This window comes from Chenopodium quinoa, unplaced genomic scaffold (genome assembly GCF_001683475.1).
Source record: "Chenopodium quinoa cultivar QQ74 unplaced genomic scaffold, ASM168347v1, whole genome shotgun sequence".
Taxonomy (NCBI): Eukaryota; Viridiplantae; Streptophyta; class Magnoliopsida; order Caryophyllales; family Amaranthaceae; genus Chenopodium; species Chenopodium quinoa.
The window spans coordinates 259,154-283,660 of record NW_018744460.1 but is presented as its reverse complement, the minus strand read 5'-3'; the positions used below and the strand labels follow the sequence as shown (position 1 = coordinate 283,660).

At 35.9% G+C, this 24,507-nt stretch overlaps 1 protein-coding gene across 1 annotated transcript; it reads right to left on the bottom strand.

Moving 5' to 3' along the window:
- Nucleotides 1-346: 346 nt before the first annotated feature.
- Nucleotides 347-22,007, bottom strand: LOC110697052 (tripeptidyl-peptidase 2-like). The gene is made up of 34 exons (XM_021874387.1): nucleotides 21,626-22,007; nucleotides 20,430-20,508; nucleotides 20,026-20,099; nucleotides 19,018-19,127; nucleotides 18,832-18,912; nucleotides 18,177-18,263; nucleotides 17,894-18,036; nucleotides 16,377-16,527; nucleotides 16,177-16,299; nucleotides 15,741-15,824; nucleotides 15,403-15,590; nucleotides 15,085-15,259; nucleotides 14,870-14,991; nucleotides 14,701-14,780; nucleotides 13,458-13,516; nucleotides 12,907-13,061; nucleotides 11,947-12,125; nucleotides 9,803-9,915; nucleotides 9,537-9,707; nucleotides 8,494-8,622; nucleotides 8,305-8,405; nucleotides 8,098-8,215; nucleotides 7,728-7,807; nucleotides 7,510-7,582; nucleotides 7,281-7,366; nucleotides 7,145-7,196; nucleotides 6,935-7,069; nucleotides 6,726-6,797; nucleotides 6,548-6,640; nucleotides 6,314-6,409; nucleotides 3,992-4,090; nucleotides 3,557-3,649; nucleotides 3,166-3,348; nucleotides 347-768 (listed from the first exon to the last, which is right to left on the bottom strand). The coding sequence occupies exons 1-34, from the start codon at nucleotides 21,975-21,977 to the stop codon at nucleotides 610-612; spliced, it is 4,095 nt and encodes a 1,364-aa protein (XP_021730079.1). The 5' UTR covers nucleotides 21,978-22,007; the 3' UTR covers nucleotides 347-609.
- Between the last annotated feature and the right edge of the window lie 2,500 nt (nucleotides 22,008-24,507).

Below are 24,507 nucleotides of genomic sequence, written 5' to 3'. Positions count from 1 at the left end.
AAGTCCCGTAAAGGTTACGGATTCATACGTTATCAGGAGGCAAATTGTTGTCTCTCTTGGCGTGTTAACCAATTTCATACTCTTGAACAAGGGTTTCCAAGAGGGGTTTTCTTGGGACGGTCCCTTGACATCGTAGAAAAAGTGTGCCATATGGCCCATATCACAGGAACATTGTATAAAGACCGCGAGCAAATGAAATTCAAATTCAAAATGGTGCATGCTTGCAGCAACTGAGGTTCCTTTGAGGAATTCAAAAGGTGTTCCGAGTGGATCGTTTCAGACTGAAAGATGCAGCGCAAAAGAGTTTGATCTCTAGATTAGGAGCAACAACAAAAAATAAGCCGCCTAAACCACAACAAAGATTCAATAAGCATGCATTACTGAAAGGAATGTAACTTTTATTACAAATTCAAATTCTTATATAGAAATTCAGCCCCAAAACCCCCTAAAAATCCCCTTGAAAGAACTACTTGAAGAGTACAATAGCAAGCAGACTCCTTACTCCACAAACCCTAAACCTACAATTGCTTCACAATTGTATTAATTGTGGCAATAGTGGATTGTTGAAATTGGTAAAGAGAGCAACATGTTGCCCGGTTTTAAACAACCTTAGAAGAGAGGCAACCTTGATGGGAAACGGACATGCATCCACTGTCGCTCATATGAAGCTATGTGTTCCCATCCAATCTCTTCAATCAAGGAGAGCTTAAGATCATACAATTTCTTCTTTGAAGGTTGCCCGTCTTCATTGATGATGTCATTCAACACCTGATGCACCACAATGACAACCACAAGTATATTAACTATTGGAATTATAATTTCAGAAATTGAATTTTTTTTTTTCAAGCACATTATCATTTTTATAAATGAAAACATAGCACTGTTAACCAGAGGTAAAACTGTCCACCAAAAACCCCATACCCTACAGGTGGCTACTGCCAATGAGCAGAAGCCTTTCCAGCGGGCATCTGCACCAAATAATTTGACTATCCTTCTGCAAGTTTCCAATCGAGATCTTCAAACTCCCATCTCAGTGACTGCCAAATTTCATATATTTATGCTCTTTCTCTTTAGCTGATGCTTAGCTTTGGTGGTGACATGTGACCATAATCCATGAGGGTCGATATTCAATATTAATCCATCAATTTGGAGTTACAAGAAGGTGCCTAATGATCTGTGCTCTAAGGGTTTGTAGAATAAGAATGAAATGGATTAGGTTTCTGTTTGAGGGTAATTAAATAATTGTATGATCAAGTAAACCCATGTCTTGCCAAGAATTGATGGATTTTAGATGTTTTAAAAGATGAGGGTAATTAGGAGTAAACTCCAGAGAGGCGATCGCAAATCCTTTTATTTACTCTGCAGTCTGCATGGGAGAGGACCATTTGCGGAGCTAAAGAAAGTATAGTGACCTATACATTGATGGAGAACCAAATAACAAGTACTGTTACAAGGGGGAATGGATCCCTCGAGAGAGCAATGATGAGCAAAACAACATTATGATTATAACTTGGAGGATGAAGATGAAGCTCAGAGTAGCAAGGGAGAAAATGATGCTTGAAATTATACTACTTGTGTTTAGCTGTAGTTATTAGGAAATTATTAGTCATTAGAAAATAAAAGCCAGTTCCTTATGATTGGAAATTGTAGTATTGCTTTGATTAAATTGTGACTAGTAGGTTTATTGGGTTAGCATTGGTGTTTTTAATTTAAATAAGGAGTAATAGTATTATAATAATAAAAGTTCTTTGATACTCTTTTGGTTTTCGATTTACAATTAAATAATTTTGGGGGTGTTACAGTTTTATATATCAGGGATTGTTTATTGTAATATTAGGATAGGATTTCTCAAGGCAGGTTGGGATATACACCTCACACAAGAATGTCAGCTGTAACTGTTGTCCTTCCTGGAAGTTGTGCGCCACCACTAATCCAAGTGAACAATTAGAATAGTCTCTAGACTCTAGATCCCTAGCTCAATGATTTGCCCACAAGAATCGCTGCAGTCTGTCCTGTTCAATGACCCCTTTTTAAAAATGTGATGCCATCATGCTAGTCGAGTAGTTTCCTAAGACTATTTGAGCATTGAAGCAGATAAATTATCTTAAAGGGACAAAAAAGGAAACTAATATCCGACAGCAGTCTCAAATGAGGTGATCCAGTATCCTCAAAATGTTTCTCTTTGAATTAGTTGATGAGATATTAGGGTCTTGACCTTTCAGTCACAGCAAAAATATGTTACTACAAATTTTAACATTATGGGTATTGACTCCTTCAATCCAATTGAGCTATGAGTTGTTGGAGTGTTAGATTTTGAAGATTAGAAATAGTTCAGTGTGAAGACATGGAAGACAAGTTCTTATGATCAACAGAAGATCAATTTGGTCCACATCTTGTTCGGATTGTGATAATATTGGTTCAATCATAGTTCAGTTAAGATTATTGCAAAATCAATCCTTATTAAAATGTGTTCTCTTCACCTTTATTTGAACTAATTGAAATTTACTTAGTGATTTGAACTTGGGTAATTATAACCCTCAAAATGTTTCTCTTTGAATTAGTTGATGAGATATTAGGGTCTTGACCTTTCAGTCACAGCAAAAATATGTTACTACAAATTTTAACATTATGGGTATTGACTCCTTCAATCCAATTGAGCTATGAGTTGTTGGAGTGTTAGATTTTGACGATTAGAAATAGTTCAGTGTGAAGACATGGAAGACAAGTTCTTATGATCAACAGAAGATCAATTTGGTCCACATCTTGTTCGGATTGTGATAATATTGGTTCAATCATAGTTCAGTTAAGATTATTGCAAAATCAATCCTTATTAAAATGTGTTCTCTTCACCTTTATTTGAACTAATTGAAATTTACTTAGTGATTTGAACTTGGGTAATTATAACCCTTAATAGCTACAAACTTAAATCATTATCCCTAAACTTTATTTATCTAAGCTATTAGCACCAAACTTATCATCAAAACTTATTTTTCCTGAAATAAGTGAAAGAAAGGTGAGGGCAACGGAGCCTAAGTCCTATTAATTTTGTGTTAATTGGGTTAAGATTAGGTCTATTTCAGTCAGGTCAAAACTGACACATATACAACCAATGAGAACGGATATTAAGCATATCTTTGATCAAATCAGCAAGATTAAAAATCGAACCTTCAGAGCTGTTCCCAGCCTTTTGGCACGCCTTTCTCGAATCACTGAGAGAGTTCCATATTTAGATGACTTTACATCAGCCCATTTTCTTAACTCCTTGTATGTTGCTTCAAATGAATTTTGATGGGCTTCTGGAGGAGCTCCGACTTGATCACTAGCTAAATCCTCTGCTTTTCTTTCCGCCTGCAAGCTCAGATAAGCACCCTCTAGATTATATAGCTATTACAAAAGGAAATTTGAATTTTGATAACCAACAAAAGTGCAGCCAATTACAAACTATGAAGTTGAATTCAACAAAGAAATTTAGTTGAATTTAACAAAGAAAATTTGTTATATGTTTATGAAGGCATTTAAAGCACAGTTGAAGGAACAAAATGGAGAAATATTTGACCTTCAATGATTCAATTTCCGATAAAGCTAATCCTTTCTGGTAAAGTGCCTCGGCTAACTGGTCTCGTGTTGTCTCCATTTGCTTCTTGTTTTTCTGAAACATGTAACAGCATATTACCAACACTTCACATGATGGGGGTAACCAAAATGCATAGAGCCAATATAAATGCACCACGTAGAAAGGAATGAGGTAACATATAAGTCAGAACCAAAGCATAAGAAATGCATGCAAGTGCTTCAACATTAGAAATGATAGGAACTGGGGGACAACCAGCTAAAAAGAAAACTAATAGGCTGTGTGGGTGATCCCAATAATGATTTACAATGTTTTTAGGGACAAAGTCCCATGAAAATCCATTGGCTACAACATCACAATATTTAATAACTATTATATTATGCTTTCATATTTACAATTGACAATTTCAACACAGCATACCTCTTCTTCTTCATCTTCAGGAACAATTTTCTGTGAAAGATATTTGGCCAGCTCGTCTCTGTCAATGCTATCAATAACCTCATCAGCTGCTTTAATAACCTACAATAGCAGCTCAAAGATGGTCAAGCAATATTTAAGAGCCACAAAGCACTATGTAGTAAGCTAAAAGTTATACAACAATGTTGCCTAGGATACGGAAGATCTAGAATGCAAAAGGAATTTAGGTATGAGAATCATTTGTCACAATGCATAACACTTGACCTGAAAGCCAACTTATCAACTACTGATGAATTATGGAGATAAATATTGATTCTAACATTTCCATGTTAATATTATGGATAGTTATGGGACCGGGTGAAATTTCCAAAGGGTGTTCTCAGCAAGAGAAAATTATGAAATTCCATCATACATTTTTTAAAAAGCTAGATTAATGATCCCTTTACTTTCTTAGAATTGTTACCTACTCCGTTTTATTAATATTGCACCATGGGAGAAGGGCACATGATTTTGGGTAGTTGGGAAAAGGAAGAGAGAGAAAGGGAAAATACAAAACTGCCCATGTGATTGCAAGCCTAAACTAAATAAACAAGTGTTAGCAAGTAAGGATATATTGAGTATTTGCATTGTGAACACAAATATTTTCCTAAAATGGGTATGGTACAATATTTGTGAAACTTCTCCAAAGGCAAGTGATGCAATATTAAAATAAAAAAAAATAAAAAAAAAATAACCGAGGAAGAAAAATAATTTAATCCATTGAATTCAATGGATCCATTGTTGATTATCTTTTGGATAGTTGGTTATCCAAAATTCATATTTGACAGAATGCTCAGTGAAGAGCTAACTTCAGCAACCCTTTTCAGAAAGAAAACGGAAACGACACTTTTATTGGTCCTCAAAATTCAAATTTCCTTTATAGTTATGTAAACTAGAGAGTGCTGGAAAGCCATACCAATAGATTGGTTATCTTTTATCTTAAAGATACAGCAACATTACGAGCACCCCCTATCAGGAAAAAAATCTTTATTCCAATGTCTACATAGATCATGGATAACTTCCAAAAATTAAAACCACAAAATTGTCATAAAATAGTCGGATACCCTTTGAATGGCAACCTACACCAAAAGTTTGCTTGCAGAAACCTTTTAATATTTCAAATATACATGTTCAGCTTCCTCTAAGAGAATACACAATAGACAATCTCTCCCGTCCCCAATGCTTAACCTTCTCCATAAAGGATGGGGGCATGGGGCTAAGCACCCAATAAATTTTATTCTCTTATAGAACTTATCTCATCCCCAATACTTGTATCATTATTTTATATCATTTTATCACCAAATCATCATTCTTTTCATAATTGTGGGTGGGGGGTGGTGGTGGAGGGGGCTCCAATTGTTATACCCCTGATAGTATTTTTCTCTCATCTTAGTACCCCCCCCCCCCCTCAGCATCCCATCTTACGTGAACTAATGGATACCCCGTCCAGTCCAAAGTGATTGTCTATGATAAATTTTCCCAAATACTTCCTCCGTTCCCCTAATATTGCAACATAGGGGCAAGACACGGAATTTAAGATGAGGAGAGATATAGAGAAAAATAAAGACAAGGACCCATGTGACGAGGAGAGAGAGAGAGAGAGAAAGCATGTGCAAATATGGTAATGTTGCAATATTTGTGGAACTTCCTAAAACAGTAATTGTTGCAAATATTAGGGGAACAGAGTAAGTATTTAGTATCGTAATTAATGAGTGGTTGATTAACTTTACTTTATTACCTAACAATAACAGCGAAAGGGTAAGAAAAAATATTTAAAGATGGAAGTACACTATCAATGTAGGAGTATAAACAAATCCCTATAATGCATCTAGGCAGCACTTAAGGATACTCAAATGAGCACAAACAGTTCCTCAACTACTCTAGATTGATAGAGAAACCTTTTCCAAAACACCCACAATCAAAGCAAGAGCTTTCTGCAAATCAACGTTACTCACACAGTCACACCACCCCTAAATAATAGGCTACTTTCGTAGTTTAGTTAATCCCAAAATGATAGACAATTTTCTAGATTTAGCAACTTGAAATTTAAACTTTCTTATACGGAGTATTAAATTTAATGATAACATAGCAGTTCCAAAAAAAATAACATAAAGATGACAGAGATGTAAAATCATGGTATTTACTCAATTCCTTAAAATTGAACAACAACATGGGCCTTATTAAGGGATGAAAAGAGTACTACAATTTTATGACACAGTTTAGTAAAAACCTTGGATGGAAAAACGAGCATTCAAAACAGAAGCCAAGTCAAACACAAAAATTTACCTCTTCCAAATGGCAACATTTGTCCTCAATGTTATCTTGAGAAAGGATACCCTCCAAGATCTTAGCAAGTAATGGAGTGTACTTTGGATATTCAGACTGCCAAACAACAGACACCATATAACATTTTATATTAACAAAGACCAAGACAACCACACCTTTGAGAAGCATCATAATGAGAAAACTCCCGATATTCCTAAACTCATATCTACATAGACAGCAATCAGTAGATTTTACCTTCAATGATATGGACAATTTTTTCCATTCCACACGTTCTTCAGCACTATGCAGCTTCAGGCTTGTTAAAACTTTTATCTTTGCATCTCTAACCTAATAATTTGAAAGCTGAAGTAAGCAATAGTTTAAAAAGTATCAGTGAGTATCATGTATAGACATAATTATTTTACATAGATACCTCTTCTTCAATCCGCTCAGCAATTTTCTTGCTAGTTGATATAGAAAGATCTGAGCCTTTATCTTCACCAGTCTGTCAGAGAGTAAGTACAGTAAAGTTAAGAGACCAAGTTAGACTTAATATGAGAATTTATTCGGTATTACACCACATAAAATAAAATACATACAAAAAATTACATAATTTAAAATATATAAGCATAGTTAACAAACCTTATTGGGAGGAACCACATAGTATATCTGATAAGGAACAGGATTCTTTTCAGGGTCTCCTCCGTTTTTCTCCTTGGAAGAAGATACTCTTCCATACGATATTGCCCCAACCAGCAATGATCCCTCAGGACAATTCTGCAGCAACTAAGCTATGAGCAAATCCAGTAGATTATAACGGTACAAGCTACAAAGTCACAACTTTAAGAATACCTTCGGAAGTTTGTCCTTGGATGGAGGACCAACATAAAAAGCTTCTTCTGATCTGTAAACACGGTAGCAAAAAAGATAAAGGAACCTAATCCAAGATGGTTACTGGGAAAATATTATCTCAAATGAGAAAGCATACCCTGGAACCAAGATTGAAGACTGAAAGTTATCACTTCCTGTAACATGGCCATCAGGTTGAGAATAAAAGCTTAATTGGATGACTTCCTGAATCAAAATAGAAAACAGAAGCAAGCATCTCAGACATAAGAACTCTTTAAGATGGCAAGCACCGCATGGTACCAGACTATTGATGCTAGAATGCCTAGAAAAAGGGCTCCAAAAAGAAGAGACAGAAAAAACAATATTACCTTGCTCTCCAAAGTCCTCTCAATAAAAATGACCAGAGTCTTCATTTTCTCCAATAGTTGTACGTTGTCATGCCTGAGCAAGAACAAAAACGACATGAGCGACAAATACACACTGAAGATATTATAATGTCAAAATGATTTCAGCTCAAAAATCAAAAGTTTATGACCAAAAATTTCAAATAATAATTGCAGCCCAAAAATGAACACCAACTCTTTACCTTAAAAATAATTGCAAGGTCAATTCACCCTTTGGCACACTTGCAGCTTCTGGATAGACATCACCCCAGGCATAAATACGCTAGCCACATAAAGACCACATGAAAGGGGAGTGAATGTTGGGTAAACAAGACAAATGTCCAGAGATTTGAAGCAAAGCCAATGGGCATTGATATAAAAATACACTTCGTAAATGATCATCAACCGAACCATAATTTAGCTTCAAGTAGTAAAATAATACAGTACCGAAATCAAGGTTTTTATGTTAGCAACACTTACATTTATATCAGGAACCAAAAAAAAAAAACGTGATATTCTAGTAAAGACAAAAGATAAAAACATAGCAAACTGACACACAACAAGAATGCTGACCTTGTTCGCATCTGAGATCATATAAAATTGAGACTCAAACTTTGTATCGTATACGCGATTGTTGAGCAAAGGGATATAAGGCTTTATCTCAGCTCCATCCTCGAGTTTAAACTTATAGCTGTGGAGCAAAAAAGGCACAGTTACTAGACAAAAACATCAATCCAATAAAAACAGGTAATGGTGTGTATAAACTGATGTAAAACCCACGTTAATGTAAGAGCTAATATTTGCTTCCCCGATGGCAACCTGTCCCGATTTGTTGGGAGAGATCGAAGTTTTGTCGCCACTGGTCGTAATGGAATTCTAACCTGCATATTACAAACAAATAAAATCACATTTGAAATCAATTATCACTAACCTCTGTCTCTAGTTCTCCACGCCTTTGACAATCTTTACCTTTTTTAGAGTAGCTGAGGGGACAAGTTTCTCAGACGATAGCAGACTTCCAACATCTATTCTTGTGGGAGCTTCACTCCCACCAAGAACTATTTCCTCATTTTTTATTTTGAAACCATGAAATGCAATCTGCACATTTGCATCAACAGAAAAGTGTTATCCAGGATGATAATACTAAGACATAACTCATATTTATTTATTTATTTATTTTTTTTTTTTTTAATGAGCAAAACTTGGATTATCAAATTGAGAAATGTCACATGCATGCATATTCTTGATACGAAATTCTGACGGAGGTAGAGAATACTGTTCCCCTCATTTTTGGTGAGCAATCTTTCAAGTTTCATGGAGTTCACCAGAAACAAAAGGTTTGAGGAATACACTACCATAAGTTTTTTATTTAGATAAAAAAGGAGGATAAATTATAGATGGAGGATAAGGAGAATAGCGAGAGGAGTAGCGAGAATCAGGGTAGTAGCCAAGTTGGAGGAAGGGGTAAAATTGTCTTTTTAATTCTCAAAGTTCAAACACTAATTGAAAGTGCTGCTCTAACCAGTGGTTTCAAATCAGCATTTTGGAGCCAATCCACAGTTTGAAACCGCTCACTACCAAACACAATAATTAGAAGATATCAGTGATCAATCCACTGTTAACCAAACAAAGCCTTGAAATTTGGGTTATCTTGTCTTGGGAACAACTAAGAACAAACTTAGGCGATTGGTATGAATTAATTTTGCTGGAAGTACTTTATTTGGAGATGGTCAATCTATCTCTTTCATAAACATGAGATGAGGGTAGGAAGAGTGAGGGTACTCTGGTGGAGTTGACTGTTTCAAGCACATAATCAATCTCTGGTAGTACTGCATATTCCATATGATCAAAATCGATAATACATCACAAAAATGATTACAACTTGACTTGTTGACATAATGTACTCACAGGCAATAATCAAGGTATAATCTTGAGAATGAATGCCAAGGTCCAGGAAGAAATTTTAAACATAAATACTATAGTACTTGCATAGATAAGAATAATAGTTATACCTCAAAGTCCACAGTTGTTAATTCCTGACTTCCTGTTCCACTAGACCAAAATTGAGCTATAGCCAATTCAATTGTCTTGCCACCCTCTACAGCAAAGGAAAATGTCTGAGCTGATGGAGATGAGAATGTGACCACACTCTCTGTTTTCATATATCTTTTCAAGGGAGAAAGCTGCAAACACATTGAACCAGATATAGATCACAAATAGGTTTTTGGATTCTGAAAAAGGACACTGACCAAATAGTTCGGACACCATTTCTCCAAACCTGTACAGCATCAACAAAAAATCTACGAGATGTATCAAATCCAGATGTACGCATAGTTGCCTCAATCCACGTAGCACCATGTGGTACTTCAATATATTTCCGCTCTATATGACCTAGCGAAATGTGAAAAGAAAATACAAATAAAGAGTTAAAAGGATGCAGAAGTGTTTGAAAAGCTTCATGTACATGTAGAAGGGACAAATAGTTGCACCCACCAAATTATATTTCCATCAAGAAAGATATGGAGTATTAACATACAATGGAAATCAGCGAATCACCACCTACATGAGAGCTACTGCTAAGTCTAGGAAGAGCAAGATGTACATTCAACCATGTCATAAAGCAGACACTAGTCAAAAGACTCCAGATAGTATATAAAAAAAGAAGATAAAGAAAATCTAGTAGTAACAGAAATAGACATCTTTGCCACCTCTATGTTAATGAAACTCCTGTATATGCCAGCACCTGCTTAAGTGGTGAACACTCTTCATGATAATGCAGTCCTTTTCAGTGAATATTTTTTTTGGTACTCCCATGAAGTATGCAACACATTAAAAACCACAGTACTCACTCGCGGATACTTGGTCTTTGTCATAATACAATCTGAAGCCTACAGAAGTCCTCCAACATATGGCCCTTAGTGTGAAGTTGTTGCTTAAGATTTTAAGGTAAATACACACAATTGGTAACAGGTACATTGCCCAAGATTATTCTAACAAACTCATTCAAAATCACAGCAAACAGAAAACAATCCCAACTTGATGTGATATAACTCAATTTTGAAGCCTACTTTCCTCAATATCCCAACTAAGCATCCTACCACAAGTCTTTGCACCTCATACTTGTCCCTCTAATCAAATACTTCCTCTATCTCAATATTCTAGCCCCTAACTCACGACCGACTATATAAGAAGGCAACTATAAGGGATTCACAAACACATGAATTAACTTATAGTTTAAAGTACATAGTCAATACAAGAGGCAGGCTCAGTGAGCTCAATGGCAATCATTTACAGGCATCAACTAACTTCGGGACATCCACAAAAATTGAAGAAGCAATACATTGGGTTAGAGGGATGATACACAATTGAATCCTCTCAAGCACCTTCCACAAATCATTCAACCCATCTAAGCAAAGGGGGAAAGACAACACTTCAATCTCCCTTTACAAAAATGAAATATTCACTCAAAGATAACCTGCTTATAAGGAAACAGAATTGGTTATCAGAATTTCTTAAATTTAGCAGCCTCTTATAAGTTTATGGTGTAGATTGAGCAACTAAGCGATAATAGTTGGCAAGGGAAGACAACAAGGCAAGTCAAGCTTTGTTAAAACAACTAGTCAAGTTCGACTCAATTCATTTTCAATTAAAAACTCAATTCAATCCTGTTCACAACTATTCACAAGTAACTTGCTAGCTTGTTTGACTCAATATCAAACCTAGTTGATCCTGCATCCAGATTATTGCAATAATGATAACATCCAAAATGTCATTCAAGTTCTTATTTAGATGATCTTGGGATTATTCTAATGTTTATGATGTTATTGTCATCTAGTTAATGTTATTTTGCAAGATAAGCCTCAAGCTATCAATGGTAATGCAACTTTACCCTAAATTGGTAATAATTAAATCATACAAACTTAGTACCATAACTCCCCTTTACTTACAACCTATGAAAAGGGTCAACAGCGCGCCTATTTATGCCAAGGGTTTACCATGTTGCTTATGCCAGCTAATATCAACTCGGTATCTTTGGTGCAGCTTAGGATAGCTTTCTTATACAATGAAACCCAAACCAGATCACAACATGAGATTACAAGATATGAACACATAATTGGCTACAACTGGTCGTCTAGATTACTTTCGTGATAAAGCAGCAAAACCTGCACCTGGTTGTACTAAGAATACATTCGAGTTTATAAGAAAAAAAAAAAAAAAAAAAAAAAAACATAAACAAAAAAAAAACTTTTGTTCAGATTCTATATTGTACATCCGTAAGATGCAGCCAATCGACTTCAACAAATCAATGCTGATACCACAGGAAAATAGAGTTTGAACAGCTCAAGCACTAGCACAAGAGAGAGAATTTTGACAAGTAACCATGGATGGGCAGGGAAAATGAGAATGAAGAAAGAACGATACCTGGACAAAATTGCATGCCTGCAAAAGAAATCAATGGTGGACTATTCATCACAGCCATAGGCTTTGTAATAGTCACTGGAATTCTGAAAAGAGGCCCACGCCAAGGTGCTTTGCTATCAATTCCATAGACTTCATAATAATGTAACCCACTTTCAAGATTTGTGGGATCAACAATTACACTGTAGGAAAAAGGATATTCCAGCTTACAAACATAGTTGTAGAATCACACTGAAAACAAATGCATAAAGCTTAAGTGTAAATAAAGATGAGCTGGCAGATAACAATAGAAACAAAAGACTCCACAAGAAATTTGAAGGGCAAGGAGCTCATTCTGTAACTTAGCCTTTCATTATGTTACACAGAAAGTCAACTGTCAACCCCTGCCCCCACAAACCAAAAAAAAAACACAGCTCTATTTGAAATTTCAAATCATTTAGCTAAACAATTGACTAATAGCTCTCACACTTACACACACACACAGAGAGAGAGGCTAGATAACCATAAAAGAGGTAAAGCAGCTCTTTTAAAATTCAAATCAATTTAGCTAAAATAACCCAACCGTGCAATTTCAATGGCTGATTCTTCCAATAAAAGCGTGACATTTTTCAATCAACATCAACTTGAAGAAAACCTCTAAATGAATACTACTCTAGAACTCTTTTCAAAACCTCTATTTCTAAACCAAACACTTTCTTGTCCAAAAGTTCTTCAAGTCTTGACCTACAAACATATACTAATGCAAAATATAACTTAAGCTCATATTAATAACAGAGCGAGGTATGTCTCAGAAACTCTAAATGTTTATAATGCATAGATACAATAGAAGGGAAGGGGGGAAATCACTATAATAACAAAACAGAGTTGACGGAAACTGAAGTGAAAGAAGAGGATAAAAAGAAACCCGGGGGGGGGGGGGGAGTGGGGGTGGGGGGGGATCCAAGGATGAAGGTAGACACTAACTTGAAACTACGCCCATTATGAGTTAGGAAAAGATACTCTGGAGCCCTGACAACGGTAGTGTCGCTGGAATGCAACTCAATACACTCCTCAAAGGGAACTAAATCATCTAACTTATTCGCATCCTCGTGAAATTTTGGAGCAACTTGAACTGTCCACTGTTAAGAGCGCGGTATTAGATTCTAAGTTTGAAGCATATACAAATTAACTGTATAGATTATAAGTCTGAAACATGCCAATACATTTGGAATAATCCAAGCTAGCTAGGAAAAGTCTATTCCACTGGGATGCATTAGAACTAAAGAAGAAGAGGGATGTGCCACATTGTCCTCACTGCATCCCAGGCAATGAAGTTGGCATCTCATTGCATCTCATGCCTGGCATATCTGGATATTGCAGATTTTAAACCCAATATGAAACTAAACTGATAATAGCATTAGACCTGCCAAAGGCAAGATTCATGCTAGGTGGTGAAGAATATAACATATACCAGAGTGATGATCATGTCAATTAAAAAGTCCATCAAACTACAACTCCCATTCATTTTTGCTCACCTCTGCAGCCTGTTGGCAAGCACTAGCCTCTCTCAAGTAGATACCTCGATATGTGGGTGCTGCAAGAAAATGTGGATAATGCATAAGAAGTGAAGGACAGCCAAATGGTACAGATATCAAAAGTTTAGCATCACAAAAGGCCAATCACAGTACCCAGCCATGCTTTAGTCACTGCAAACATAAATATATCCCACCACTTATCCTAGTTATGCTTCAGTCCAAAAAGGTGAACTTAGGCTTTTGGTACAAACTGAAGTAAAGTGAATATTACACTTAACCAGCACAGAAGTAGCCATAAAAATGACAAAACCCGAAAAGTAGTTAACAGTTAAAAATTACAAATAAAGTGTAATCTGTCAAGTGCAAGTGTCATACATGCTAATTAGTAGGCAGGTGCATTAGTATTACACGGAAATGAAGAGCTGGCATGGTTTGTCAAGTGGTATCAGTGACAAAGAAAATAAACTTCCAAAACTAATCATATGCATAAAATAAACTTTTGATAACTCAATGGAAGGCACCTAGATATATTTAGCACCAGAAAGAGAGAAATAACCATACAACAATGAATCAAACACTCTTCTTCTTCCAAAGTTTGGTCGGAGTCACATTAATAATTGTAGGCACATCATTCAAGGACTTGTATTGTGCTTGTCAAGGCATCATGGCCCCTAAAAGAGAGTGTGCATTGTCAAGGAGTGGTGAACTGGTGAACGTGGTGATGCAATCAGTGGTGCCAAGCATACAGCGGAAAAAGACAAAAGAATACATTGTAATTTGTGACAAGAATGAAGCAGGCATGTATTGTAGGTGGGAGCAAAAGAAACTCAACCCTAATCAGCAAAAGTCGGTCTAACAGCTATATATATACATGTAATACAATTAATTAAAAAAGGGAGCTTTTAAACTCAAGAAAACAACCCAAGTCAAACTTTGATTGGACAAGGAGATAACCTCAAACCATGTCTTATACACCAGACCTTCCACGATTTGGATAAACTTGTAATTTCTAGTTTTAGCTTTCATACATATTAAACTTTTTCATAAAATTTTAGACCTTAGAAGTCAATAAATTAATCTCAAGATTGTTAAATAATTGCCAGATTAATGAATAAAATAATTGAAGATAAGTAAATGTCACATATCTAATATAACTTATCACAATCATTTGAAATGTGGGATAGATTAATTCACAAATTCTTTAAGGAGCGAAAATTTGGGAAGAAACAATAAGGAGACTTACTTGACTTTCCAGATAAATTGACTTTAACTTCGTACCAAACAGAGGGAATGTCACTCAATTGTCTAACATATTCCAATGCCCTGAAGAAATATAGATTTGTAATACATATTAGAGTTTATACCATTAACTTAGTTGATAAAAATCACAGATATACGCTGGAGACACTGACTTGTCAACTTGCATAAGCCCCATCCCTGTGGTTAGTCTCTCCTCTGGCGAACTACTTATGGGAGCGCATGTATTTTCAATAGCCCTCCTCACATCATATGGACTAACGTGAACACTCTCGGCCTGAAGACAGCAGAATATTCAAGGAGAAATCAGTAAAGTGGTAAACAAACCCTCACAAAATGACTAGTAAGCTAACTAATGTGTGCTAGGAACCTTCATTGCGCTAATGAGTAATGCAACTCCACCGCAAGCACAAGGAGATGACATTGATGTTCCATTCATGAGCATTCGGCACTGAAGGGTCCATGTTGGAACAGGAGCAACAGCCCCTCCTGGAGCACTTACAGACACACCAAGATCTCCATCTGCAGTTGGCCCTCGACTAGACCTGGATCACATTCATCCAATCACACCTTTTAATACTTCAATTACAACATGTCCGAACAATTACAGATCATTCATGTTGTTGACATCAGACACAATACTATTACAGCTATTTTAGCAAAAGTGCATGTAATCACTGGATCATACCATGTGTACTCCAGCCCTTCATTCGGAGGTTCAACAACACAATGAGCTCCAGCTGCCATTGCAGGAGAAACATAAGCACCAATTCCAATTATGCTTGATGTGGTTCCCCCAGGTGCTCCTACAGTGCTCAAAGCTGGCCCCTCATTTCCAGCACTACTGATAAATACCAAGTGATGCTTGTTGACAGCCTAGATTAGCAAAGAAGGGCATCACATGTCATCAGAAGAGAGAATATAAATGTCAGAGATATATGTTGATTAATGGCAGCTGAAATTCTTAATAAAGAACAGACGAATTGGAAAAACATAGTATCAAATAGCAATAGGTAGTAAAATAACCTCATTAACTAGATCGACAAAGCGACCATAATCTGGCAGTAAAGAAGCTTCACCATAGCTCATGTTGATAAGATCACATTTATGCTGCAAGGAACCAAATGGAAAGTCATTGATAACATCAAAAGATTAAATGCAGCACAAATTTACATCCAGAAAGAAACGGCTAAGTAACTCATAATTTTAAAGAGAGTCCCCACCTCTACGTGAAATAGAAACAATACAAACCCAGGATTTAATTATACTTCTCCCAGAGTACTCTCTTGATCCACCCAAAAAATGAAAAGGGAATACAATAGTGTGCAATTATAATAAGAACAATTTATCCATCAAATGAATAAGCTAGAAAAGTCACAAGAAATTAATCTAGCTACTCATTATATTTTTTTTATCAAAAATGCAGAACACAAGCTATAGATCTCCTTTTTCAAAAGCTCACCTCCACAGCTGCAATTAGAGCTCGGGTTAAACCTGTCCCTGTCTCCATTGAACCTAAGCGAGCGTCACCAATTTTACAGGAAATTATCTGAGCTCCAGGTGCAACTCCGCTTAACAAGGGCTCCTATAGTAGCCAAATTTCCCATCACTATTAGATGGTGAAATGCAAGTGATACTAATGAGATAGAAAAAGGACACAACCTGGGGATGATAAGCAGTGGCAATCCCAGCAACATGAGTTCCATGAGGGGAGCAATCAGTTACAATGCTTAAAACATTCCCTTCTTCAAACACATTAGTCACAAATGAACAAGCATCTAGTTTGCTGAATATGCCATATTTCCTTTCAATCCTGTCATATCATCAGCAACATAGAGATATAAACTTTGATAGCTATAAGAATGATGATATTTTTCAGGGTTGGAGGTTTAGCACTTTAGCAGGATAGAGCAGTAGTTTTTGCTTCTTCAATGTGTGTTTTTCTACAAAAAAAAATTCCAGACTTGGGGCAAGATACTTTTTTTTTATCAGTTTTCTATTAGAAGACTCCTTGCCCTCTTAATTTGATTAGAACACACATGAACAATCATAAGATGATGCTATGATAAGTGTTATTGCAAAGAATTTTTTAGGAGCCCATAAAGGGGCTAAGATGTAACAATCATATCAGAACAACCCCACTTGAGTCTTAAAAGCATAATTTATGAAGAAAGCTAAAACTTGGGACTGCAAGCCAAGATGATGCTTAAATACATTAGTAGCTAAACGAAACAAGGAAGTTATGATTCTCAAGCGAATGCACATGTAACACCTAATGATATTTACCAGATTTTATGCTACTACTACTACTACTACTACTACTACTACTACTACTACATATACAGCTTGTACTAACAAGGAAAACCTCCCTTTTCGAAAGCCCTAAGATATCACGCATTTAAGCATAATAGATTTTATATAGTCTTAGGATGCACAACCTCCTATGAAATGTCTCATGATGCCATGAGGAAAATATATGCTAGAAAGACAATGGACATGTGTTGGTTGTAATTGATTTGTGGTTGAAAACTTGAAACCCACTATTATAAAAACGTCCTGTGTGTTTCGGATGGTAGCAAAACAACAATGTGATCATAAGGAAAGTCTAATTCAGCTACCTATTGGAGGAAAATTTGGGGGTTGAATCACATGCCAAAGGGACAAATAAGTAAATCAGCTACCAAACACAACGAGTTAAGTGAGAACGCATTATTGGGCAACTTATGCATACATGTGCCCTTTCCTAATTGATAGCTCATACATCAAAATACTAGATTGGCTTCGAGTGTTATTGTGACCTTCAAAAAACTCCCCAAAGTCCCCAATACTGAGCATTGAATAGAGCAACTACTAGCAAATTGTCAATAACGTCAACGCAACAAACAATAAGCGGAATCTACACAACCCAGAAAGGAGACAGCATATAAAAAGGAATCAGACACTTACATAACTGAGGATAAAAGATAAAGCACAACGGAAGGATATGTGTTGGTTAATAAGTCAAAATATAAGTCCAGACTCTAAATTCTTGATAGCAAACTAACCAATAAAAAGGGCCAGTATTTTACACTCTCTTCTTTTGTGATAATTATTTTTTTCTTTATAGGAAAAGAATACAATATAACAGGAGATCTTTTAAATCCTGGATGTGGTAGTTAGAAGACTAATTATATGGCTACCTGTAGTTAGTGAGGGGAACAAAATCTGCGAGTTTCCCCTTGCCTGGTTCATCCTCAAGATTTTGAGTGTCAAGAGCAACCCTCCATAACTCCCCATCATTCCATACGACAGCATCAATAACAGGTCCTTTGTCATCGTAGCTCTGGACACATATATGTCAAGTTAAAACAAAAATGTCATGTTTGAAAATCATAATAAAATAAATAAAATTATAAAAAAAAAAAAAAAAAAAACACACACACACACACACACACACACAAAAGTAAGAGACCTTATACTTACATTAGCTTGCTTTTGTAGTAAGTCTACCCTGTTCTGGAGGTCTTCACGCAACCTTTTTAGGTGTGGATCTTCCACCTTAGTATGTTTCTGCAGTAAGAGCTTTGAGCAGCTAACTTACACACAAACTCCAAACTCAAACTTGCAATAGAGAAGAGGATGAAAACACAGAAGAACTAAACGCATCTCAGTAAATGAAATTTATATAGCTGATTGACTACAGTTTATCATAGGCTTCATAATGTCACAAAAGCTTTTGGAAGCAAATATAGATAGCTGTGAGAATTCCCAAATGGATTTTAGAATATTCTTAATTTATTGATTTAAACTTGATTTCTAACGTATGAAATAAATCAGTATCCAAAAATCAAAGCGTACGGAAGTAAAATGACAGAAACACAAAATGATTTTCTATGGAAGGAAATGGAACTAGGCAAACGCCGTGCAAAATTTCTTTTTCTTTTTTTCTTTTTTTTTGGGGGGAGGGGGACATTCACTAAGTGCCAATTGAAGTAATGGACAGCTGTATATCATCTTTGATACAAAAATAAGAGCCTCCACAAACTACAGCCCTGTTAAGATAAAGAGAAACATACGCAGGGTGCAACAACTACAGACCAATCCTCTTTCAAGAATAAAGCATGTCTCACGAAAGAACCTGGTCAAATTCTGAGAGTTTCTCTACTGCATCAGAGATTGCTTCCTGATTTAATTCATCCCATTTTTTCCTTCTCTCTTTCTGTCCACAACAGAAATGCTTTTAGAATAAATGCTCTTTGCAGTCAGAAAAATAAAAACTTTATCAGTCCAAAAAAATTGGGAAAGGGTTCCAATAGGCAATTACCTTCAGACGGGATGTCAGATCTTTAGTAAATAGCTCGTAAACCAGTTTATAACCCACATGCCACTCCCCAGAAGGATTCTTCCACGAGGAATTCACAACCAATGGTGCTCCTATTTATATTTTCACCCAGAAGAAAGAAATTGAATATTTCATCATAAAAGAAACTACTTGAATCCAAAGACTTCAACAGATAACCCATCCTTGCTGGGTGTGGGACAGTTCAAGGTAGCAACGGAATAATGTGACATTGTGAAGCCTATGATATACTGTAGTCACTCAATAGCTTTATATAATTGATAATTAACCCACTTTGAGATAAACTTAAGGATACATGATTACCGGCTGGAAAAAGGAGGGGATAACTAGGATGATGAAAAAGAATTTAAAAAAAAATAAGGCTGAGAATTCCTGATGATTGAAAAATCTATAAATTCTAGAACAGAAAATAAATTGATGATAATCAACATCGATGTATCCATTTAAATGATGTGGAAACTAGAATCAAAGATATTGAAGTTTCAAATCAATCCACAAGCAAAAAATATCATTGCATCACAAAACTAATTTGTATACTTTCTACAAGATTAAGAAAATGCTATAAGCTCATGTACTTGCACCATTATCACATGATCAAAGCACAATGTCTTGTGCCCCAAAATATCTTGAGTGTTGTTCACAACTTTGAAGTCAATAAAAATCCGTCCAAAAAATAAAAGGATGCATTGTCCATCAAAAATCCACAAGGCAAATGTCACGTAGAGAAATTGAGCTAATGCTATGTCTGATCAGAATGACAATGTGGTTTCTTTTCTTCAACACACACAAGTGCACGTGTACATACAGAACACACTAGGATTAAAACACGTTTGTACAATGACTACAATCCACAATTCCACAAATATGTTATTTAACCAGTACATAAAATAGAGTGAATGAATTATGCATATTAGCCAATCAGAACCTATTTGATAGTATTGCAAAATAGCCAATCAGAACCAAATAGCCAACCTGAAGCTCCGCAAATACAGCCATCTGCGTCAGCCTTCACCACAGTTGATGTGTCAACATCCCCGCTACCAGTACTAAAATTATGTAAAGAAAATGTACATTTCATTAGCTAGATTCCAAAAAGAAAAATGCAAATTATCATCTTTTTTTTTTGTAATTTTTTTTAAATATAATAAAAACCTGATGAATATTTAAGAATAAAATCACCACAACAAATGAAATCAACTAAATACATAGCACTCAAATTCTCAAATATTGGCAACAGTCCCAACCTTTGCCTCTCATTTACTGCCCTAAATTTAGTTGTATTAGAAAGTCACAAAGAGCAAAAAGTGAAACGAAAGAGAGAAAAAAAAAATCACAATAAATATATCCTCATTCACATTATGAGATTTTAGATATACCAGTCAAGGACATCTAGAACTTTTGGCTTCCCATCTGAAGTTACTTGTAAACCAGCAGCAGCCGGATCCACCCCCGAATCTAATCATAGACAATCATTCAATATCAATAAATGAAAATGGCGGTAATCAAGCAGATAAATCAATTATAACTCCTGACTACAAACCTACACCAATAAGCATAATTTGGCAATTACTCAATTTGCATCATGATAGGAAAGCTATGGAATGTCATGTAATAAAAAAACAAAACCACCACAAACTTCACAGATAGTCCATCCAAGAATTAAGTCAAATATACTCCTTCCATCCCAATTTAATAAGCTACATTTCTATTTGGAAGTCCCATACTATTCATATCAATTTAAAACAATATAGTACATTTTTCACAAGGTTTGGTCCATAGGTTCATAATAAGATGCTTACTCTTAAGAATTGCACAAATAATTAAGGACACACCTGATATTTCTAGTTAGTTTCCTAGAAATGACATCTAACTAGAGCTTTTAAACAGAGACGAAGGAATACTATTTTGGGATATCCAAAAAAGTTACTTCATCTCCTTTTTAGATTTGCAATGGCTTATAATTAAACTTTCCAAATGCCTCCTACTTAACTGAATGACATGTACAGTGTAAGAATGGTTCAACAATAATAGTTGTATTCATAGTAAATTCATCACATATCCTTAATTGCGAGAGAGTTGTGATCATAGTTAATAAACTTGAGCTTAATCCTATTATTCAGGCCCTGTACTTCCACTTATATCAACAAAAAAAAAATACAAATTGGGTTGATTAGGTGAAATTAGTTCGCCAATTTCAATTTACAAAAAATACAAGTTCTAATAACTTCGGATTAGTTCAAGTAAGATCAAATAAGTTCACATAAGTGAAAATGCAGCGAACCGAACACACTCTTAATGTGAAAGTAATACAATAATTAGCAATAGAATTTCAATTATTTTCCTTTTCCAAATCATAATAAACTTTCTGCAACAAAAAATTTAATAATTTCATGTTTCAGCAATCCGAAAAAAATAAATCATCATTTCACTAAAAAGCAACCAAATAAATTTATTATAAATCAAATGACATGATCAATCATCATTGATAATCAAGTACTTCGTATAATCAAATCTTCATGCATCACAAATTCAATCGGAAAACAAAAGAGAGAGAAAATAGAAGAAGAAATACCGAAAACAGCAATAAGGACGCCGCGACCGTCGTAGTGAGGATTAGCGTCGAGAAACTTATCGGCGGCGATCTCACGTTTGGGCATGAGAGAAGCAAGAAAAGAGGCCTGAGTATGCTTAAAATTACGAAGATTGCCACCAGAGGCTGCTTCAATGGAGGACGAACAAGAAGCAGGCATTGCCCTAAAAATTCTACTGTGATTCAATTTTCTCTCTCCTAAATTTCTCGATTTTCTGGGTTTTGATTTTGAAAATGGTGGAGATTGTAAGGAAGGAGGAGTTTGTGGTAGTTTACTACGAGTAGTAGTGGTGAAAATAGTGGGAGTACAAGTCAGCCATGATTGATTTTGCATTTATGGTGGAAGGGTTGTTTGGTAATTTTGGTGGGGTGGTCAGTAGTGGTTTTGAGGGTGGTGACAGGTGGTGGATGGTGGTAAACACCGCTTTAGCCAATGAGATGTTTTTGGGAATTTTTCTTTTTTGTTTTGGATGGAGTTTTTTTGGTCTTGAGATGTGTGAAATTATTAATTTGTCCTTTTGTGTGTGTCATGTCATGTGTAATCTGAAATGGTCTTTTTGGGCTTTTGGGTTTGATGGTTTTCCAACACGTATCCTTCGTGTAAGGCAAATGGATGTTTGATTTTTTTTTTTTTTTTTATTTTTTTTTTTCTTGTAGCCATTCACGATTTGAGTTCACAAGGTTCAAAAACTATTGGATCTTTGAATTTTAGCTGGAACTAAAGAATTTATACAAAAATTAAAAGGGTACTACTCCAATTCTCGCAAGAATAAAGGGATTTTTCCCCAAATTAAGTCTAATTTTAAAAGAATTTTGCAAATTGGTTGCGTGGCAAAACTATTTACCAAACTAAGCTTCTAGGGTAAAACGCTATCTAGGACAGCGTTTTACCTTTTGACTTTTTTTTTAAGAAAAATATGTAACCTGTTAAGCTGGAATTGTGAAAAAAAAAATTAAATAAGGTAAACGCTAAAAAATTCGTAACTTGTTAAGCTGGAATTGTGGAAAAAAAAAATTAAAATAAGGTAAAACGCTATCCGAGGCAGCGTTTTACCTGTTTAATGAAACGCTGCCTCAGGCAGCGTTTTTATCGCTGCACAGAAGCAGCATCTTCATCCTCTCATTCCCCTGTTCTTCCTCACATTCCCTCATTTCAATCCCCTAACCCAATCTCTCTCTCACTAAAACTCTATCAAGCAACCCAAATCCCCCCATCCGCCGTCGCCACCCTCCGACCACCGCCTGCCAACCACCGGCCGCCGACAGCCCCGAGTAGCCCACATCACCCCGATTTTGGTACTTGCGCTCTCTTTCTTTGCTTTTTAAAATCTAGGGTTTTTTTAATGGTTTTTTTGTTTTCGGAATTGTGGTTAAAATCTTAATAATGTTGAATTGTTAGTGTTGATAATGTTGAATTGTTATTGTTGATTATGTTGAATTGTTAATGTTCATAATTGTTGGTATTGTTCAATTGTTAGTGTAGAAAATTGTTGGAAATGTTGAATTGTTAGTGTAGATAATTGTTGATAATGTTGATAATTGTTGATAATGGTTGATAATTGTTGATTTTTGAGTGATTATGATAACCTACATTGGTGTTTATTAATGTTGATTTAGGGCTTCTAAGTTGTGTTATTTTGAAAAGTATGTATATTGTTGTTTAATTATGGAGATTTAGGGATGATTTAGTGCCTTTAAGTGTAATGTGTTTTGGTTGTTGTGTAGAATATGGTTGCACAAAATGTATTTTGTTATGCCGGTGGGGAGGTGAAATTTTGTTCGATGGACCCCGTGTCGAGTATAGTGGAGGAAATATGGAACCACTAACACTTGAACCGAACATGACTTTCAATGATTTGATGAACGAGGTTCAGAGTAGTATTGGTTCAAACCCAAGGAATGTTGAACTAAACATTAAAATGAGGTTTGAGACCGGCAATGGGGTTCAAGTGTTACCTGTTTCTACGAATAAACATTTGAAAGCTTTGAGGAGCGTTGTTGCAATGAAGGGTGTTCCCACTGAGATATATGTAGAAATGGTGCCCTATGTACCCAACAAAGTACTCGGCGAGAACAACAATCTACATATATTTCCGGTTACAACGCATAGCCCTTCCAAGTGCCCACACACGACATTCCATCAACTGAATATGAGATGGGATCTTTCAGTCAAATACTGCATGACGATCAATTTCACATGCCGTTTAGTTCTCATATAGCTTCACCTGTACATGGGGGGGGCATATGTGGCAATGACCGGCCAAGCTGGGCCTTCAACATAAAACACCGTCACACCTTCATCAGTGCAATTGCATAGTTATTCGCCTATGCAAGATGATGTTCAAGCATCGTCGTCTCAACTTGTGCCAAATCATCTTGAAACTATTGTGAATAACGAATTGTCTGTGTATGATGTGTATACAAATGATGAGGCCAAAAGCGGAGAGGAGGAAGATGGACTTCAGAATATGGATGTTGACCCTGCACACATGGAAGTTGGCGAGCCCCTGGTTAGAACTCCCGTACCTTGGTTCAGTCAGGTAAACGAGAACTATAAAGTTGATCAGTATTGGGCCGAATCGGGTAGCCATACATCGTTTGTTCCCGGGGGAGAATTTGAGAAAGGGATGTATTTTGAAAGTAAGAAAATGCTTCAAGAAATGGTGAAAATGTATTCCATACAGAGGAATCAATTCTACACCATAGTGACATCAAATGAGAGTGTCCTTCATTTGCGGTGCAAGAAGAAATGTGGTTGGATGCTACGAGGTACCAAATCAAGTGAGCACTTGTGTGGCTTTACCCTAGTCACCTGCAAAGGCCCGCACCAACTGTGTCACTGAAATACTATCTACTGATCACCC

Excerpts from the sequence above, each read along its gene's own strand:
- LOC110697052 (XM_021874387.1), bottom strand. The coding sequence starts at position 21,977 with ATGCAAAATCAATCATGGCTGACTTGTACTCCCACTATTTTCACCACT. Across the intron at positions 16,300-16,376 it reads CCACTGCTTATCATCCCCAG|GAGCCCTTGTTAAGCGGAGT; the intron begins GTTGTGTCCTTT and ends TGGCTACTATAG. Across the intron at positions 14,781-14,869 it reads GGGCTTATGCAAGTTGACAA|GGCATTGGAATATGTTAGAC; the intron begins GTCAGTGTCTCC and ends ATATTTCTTCAG.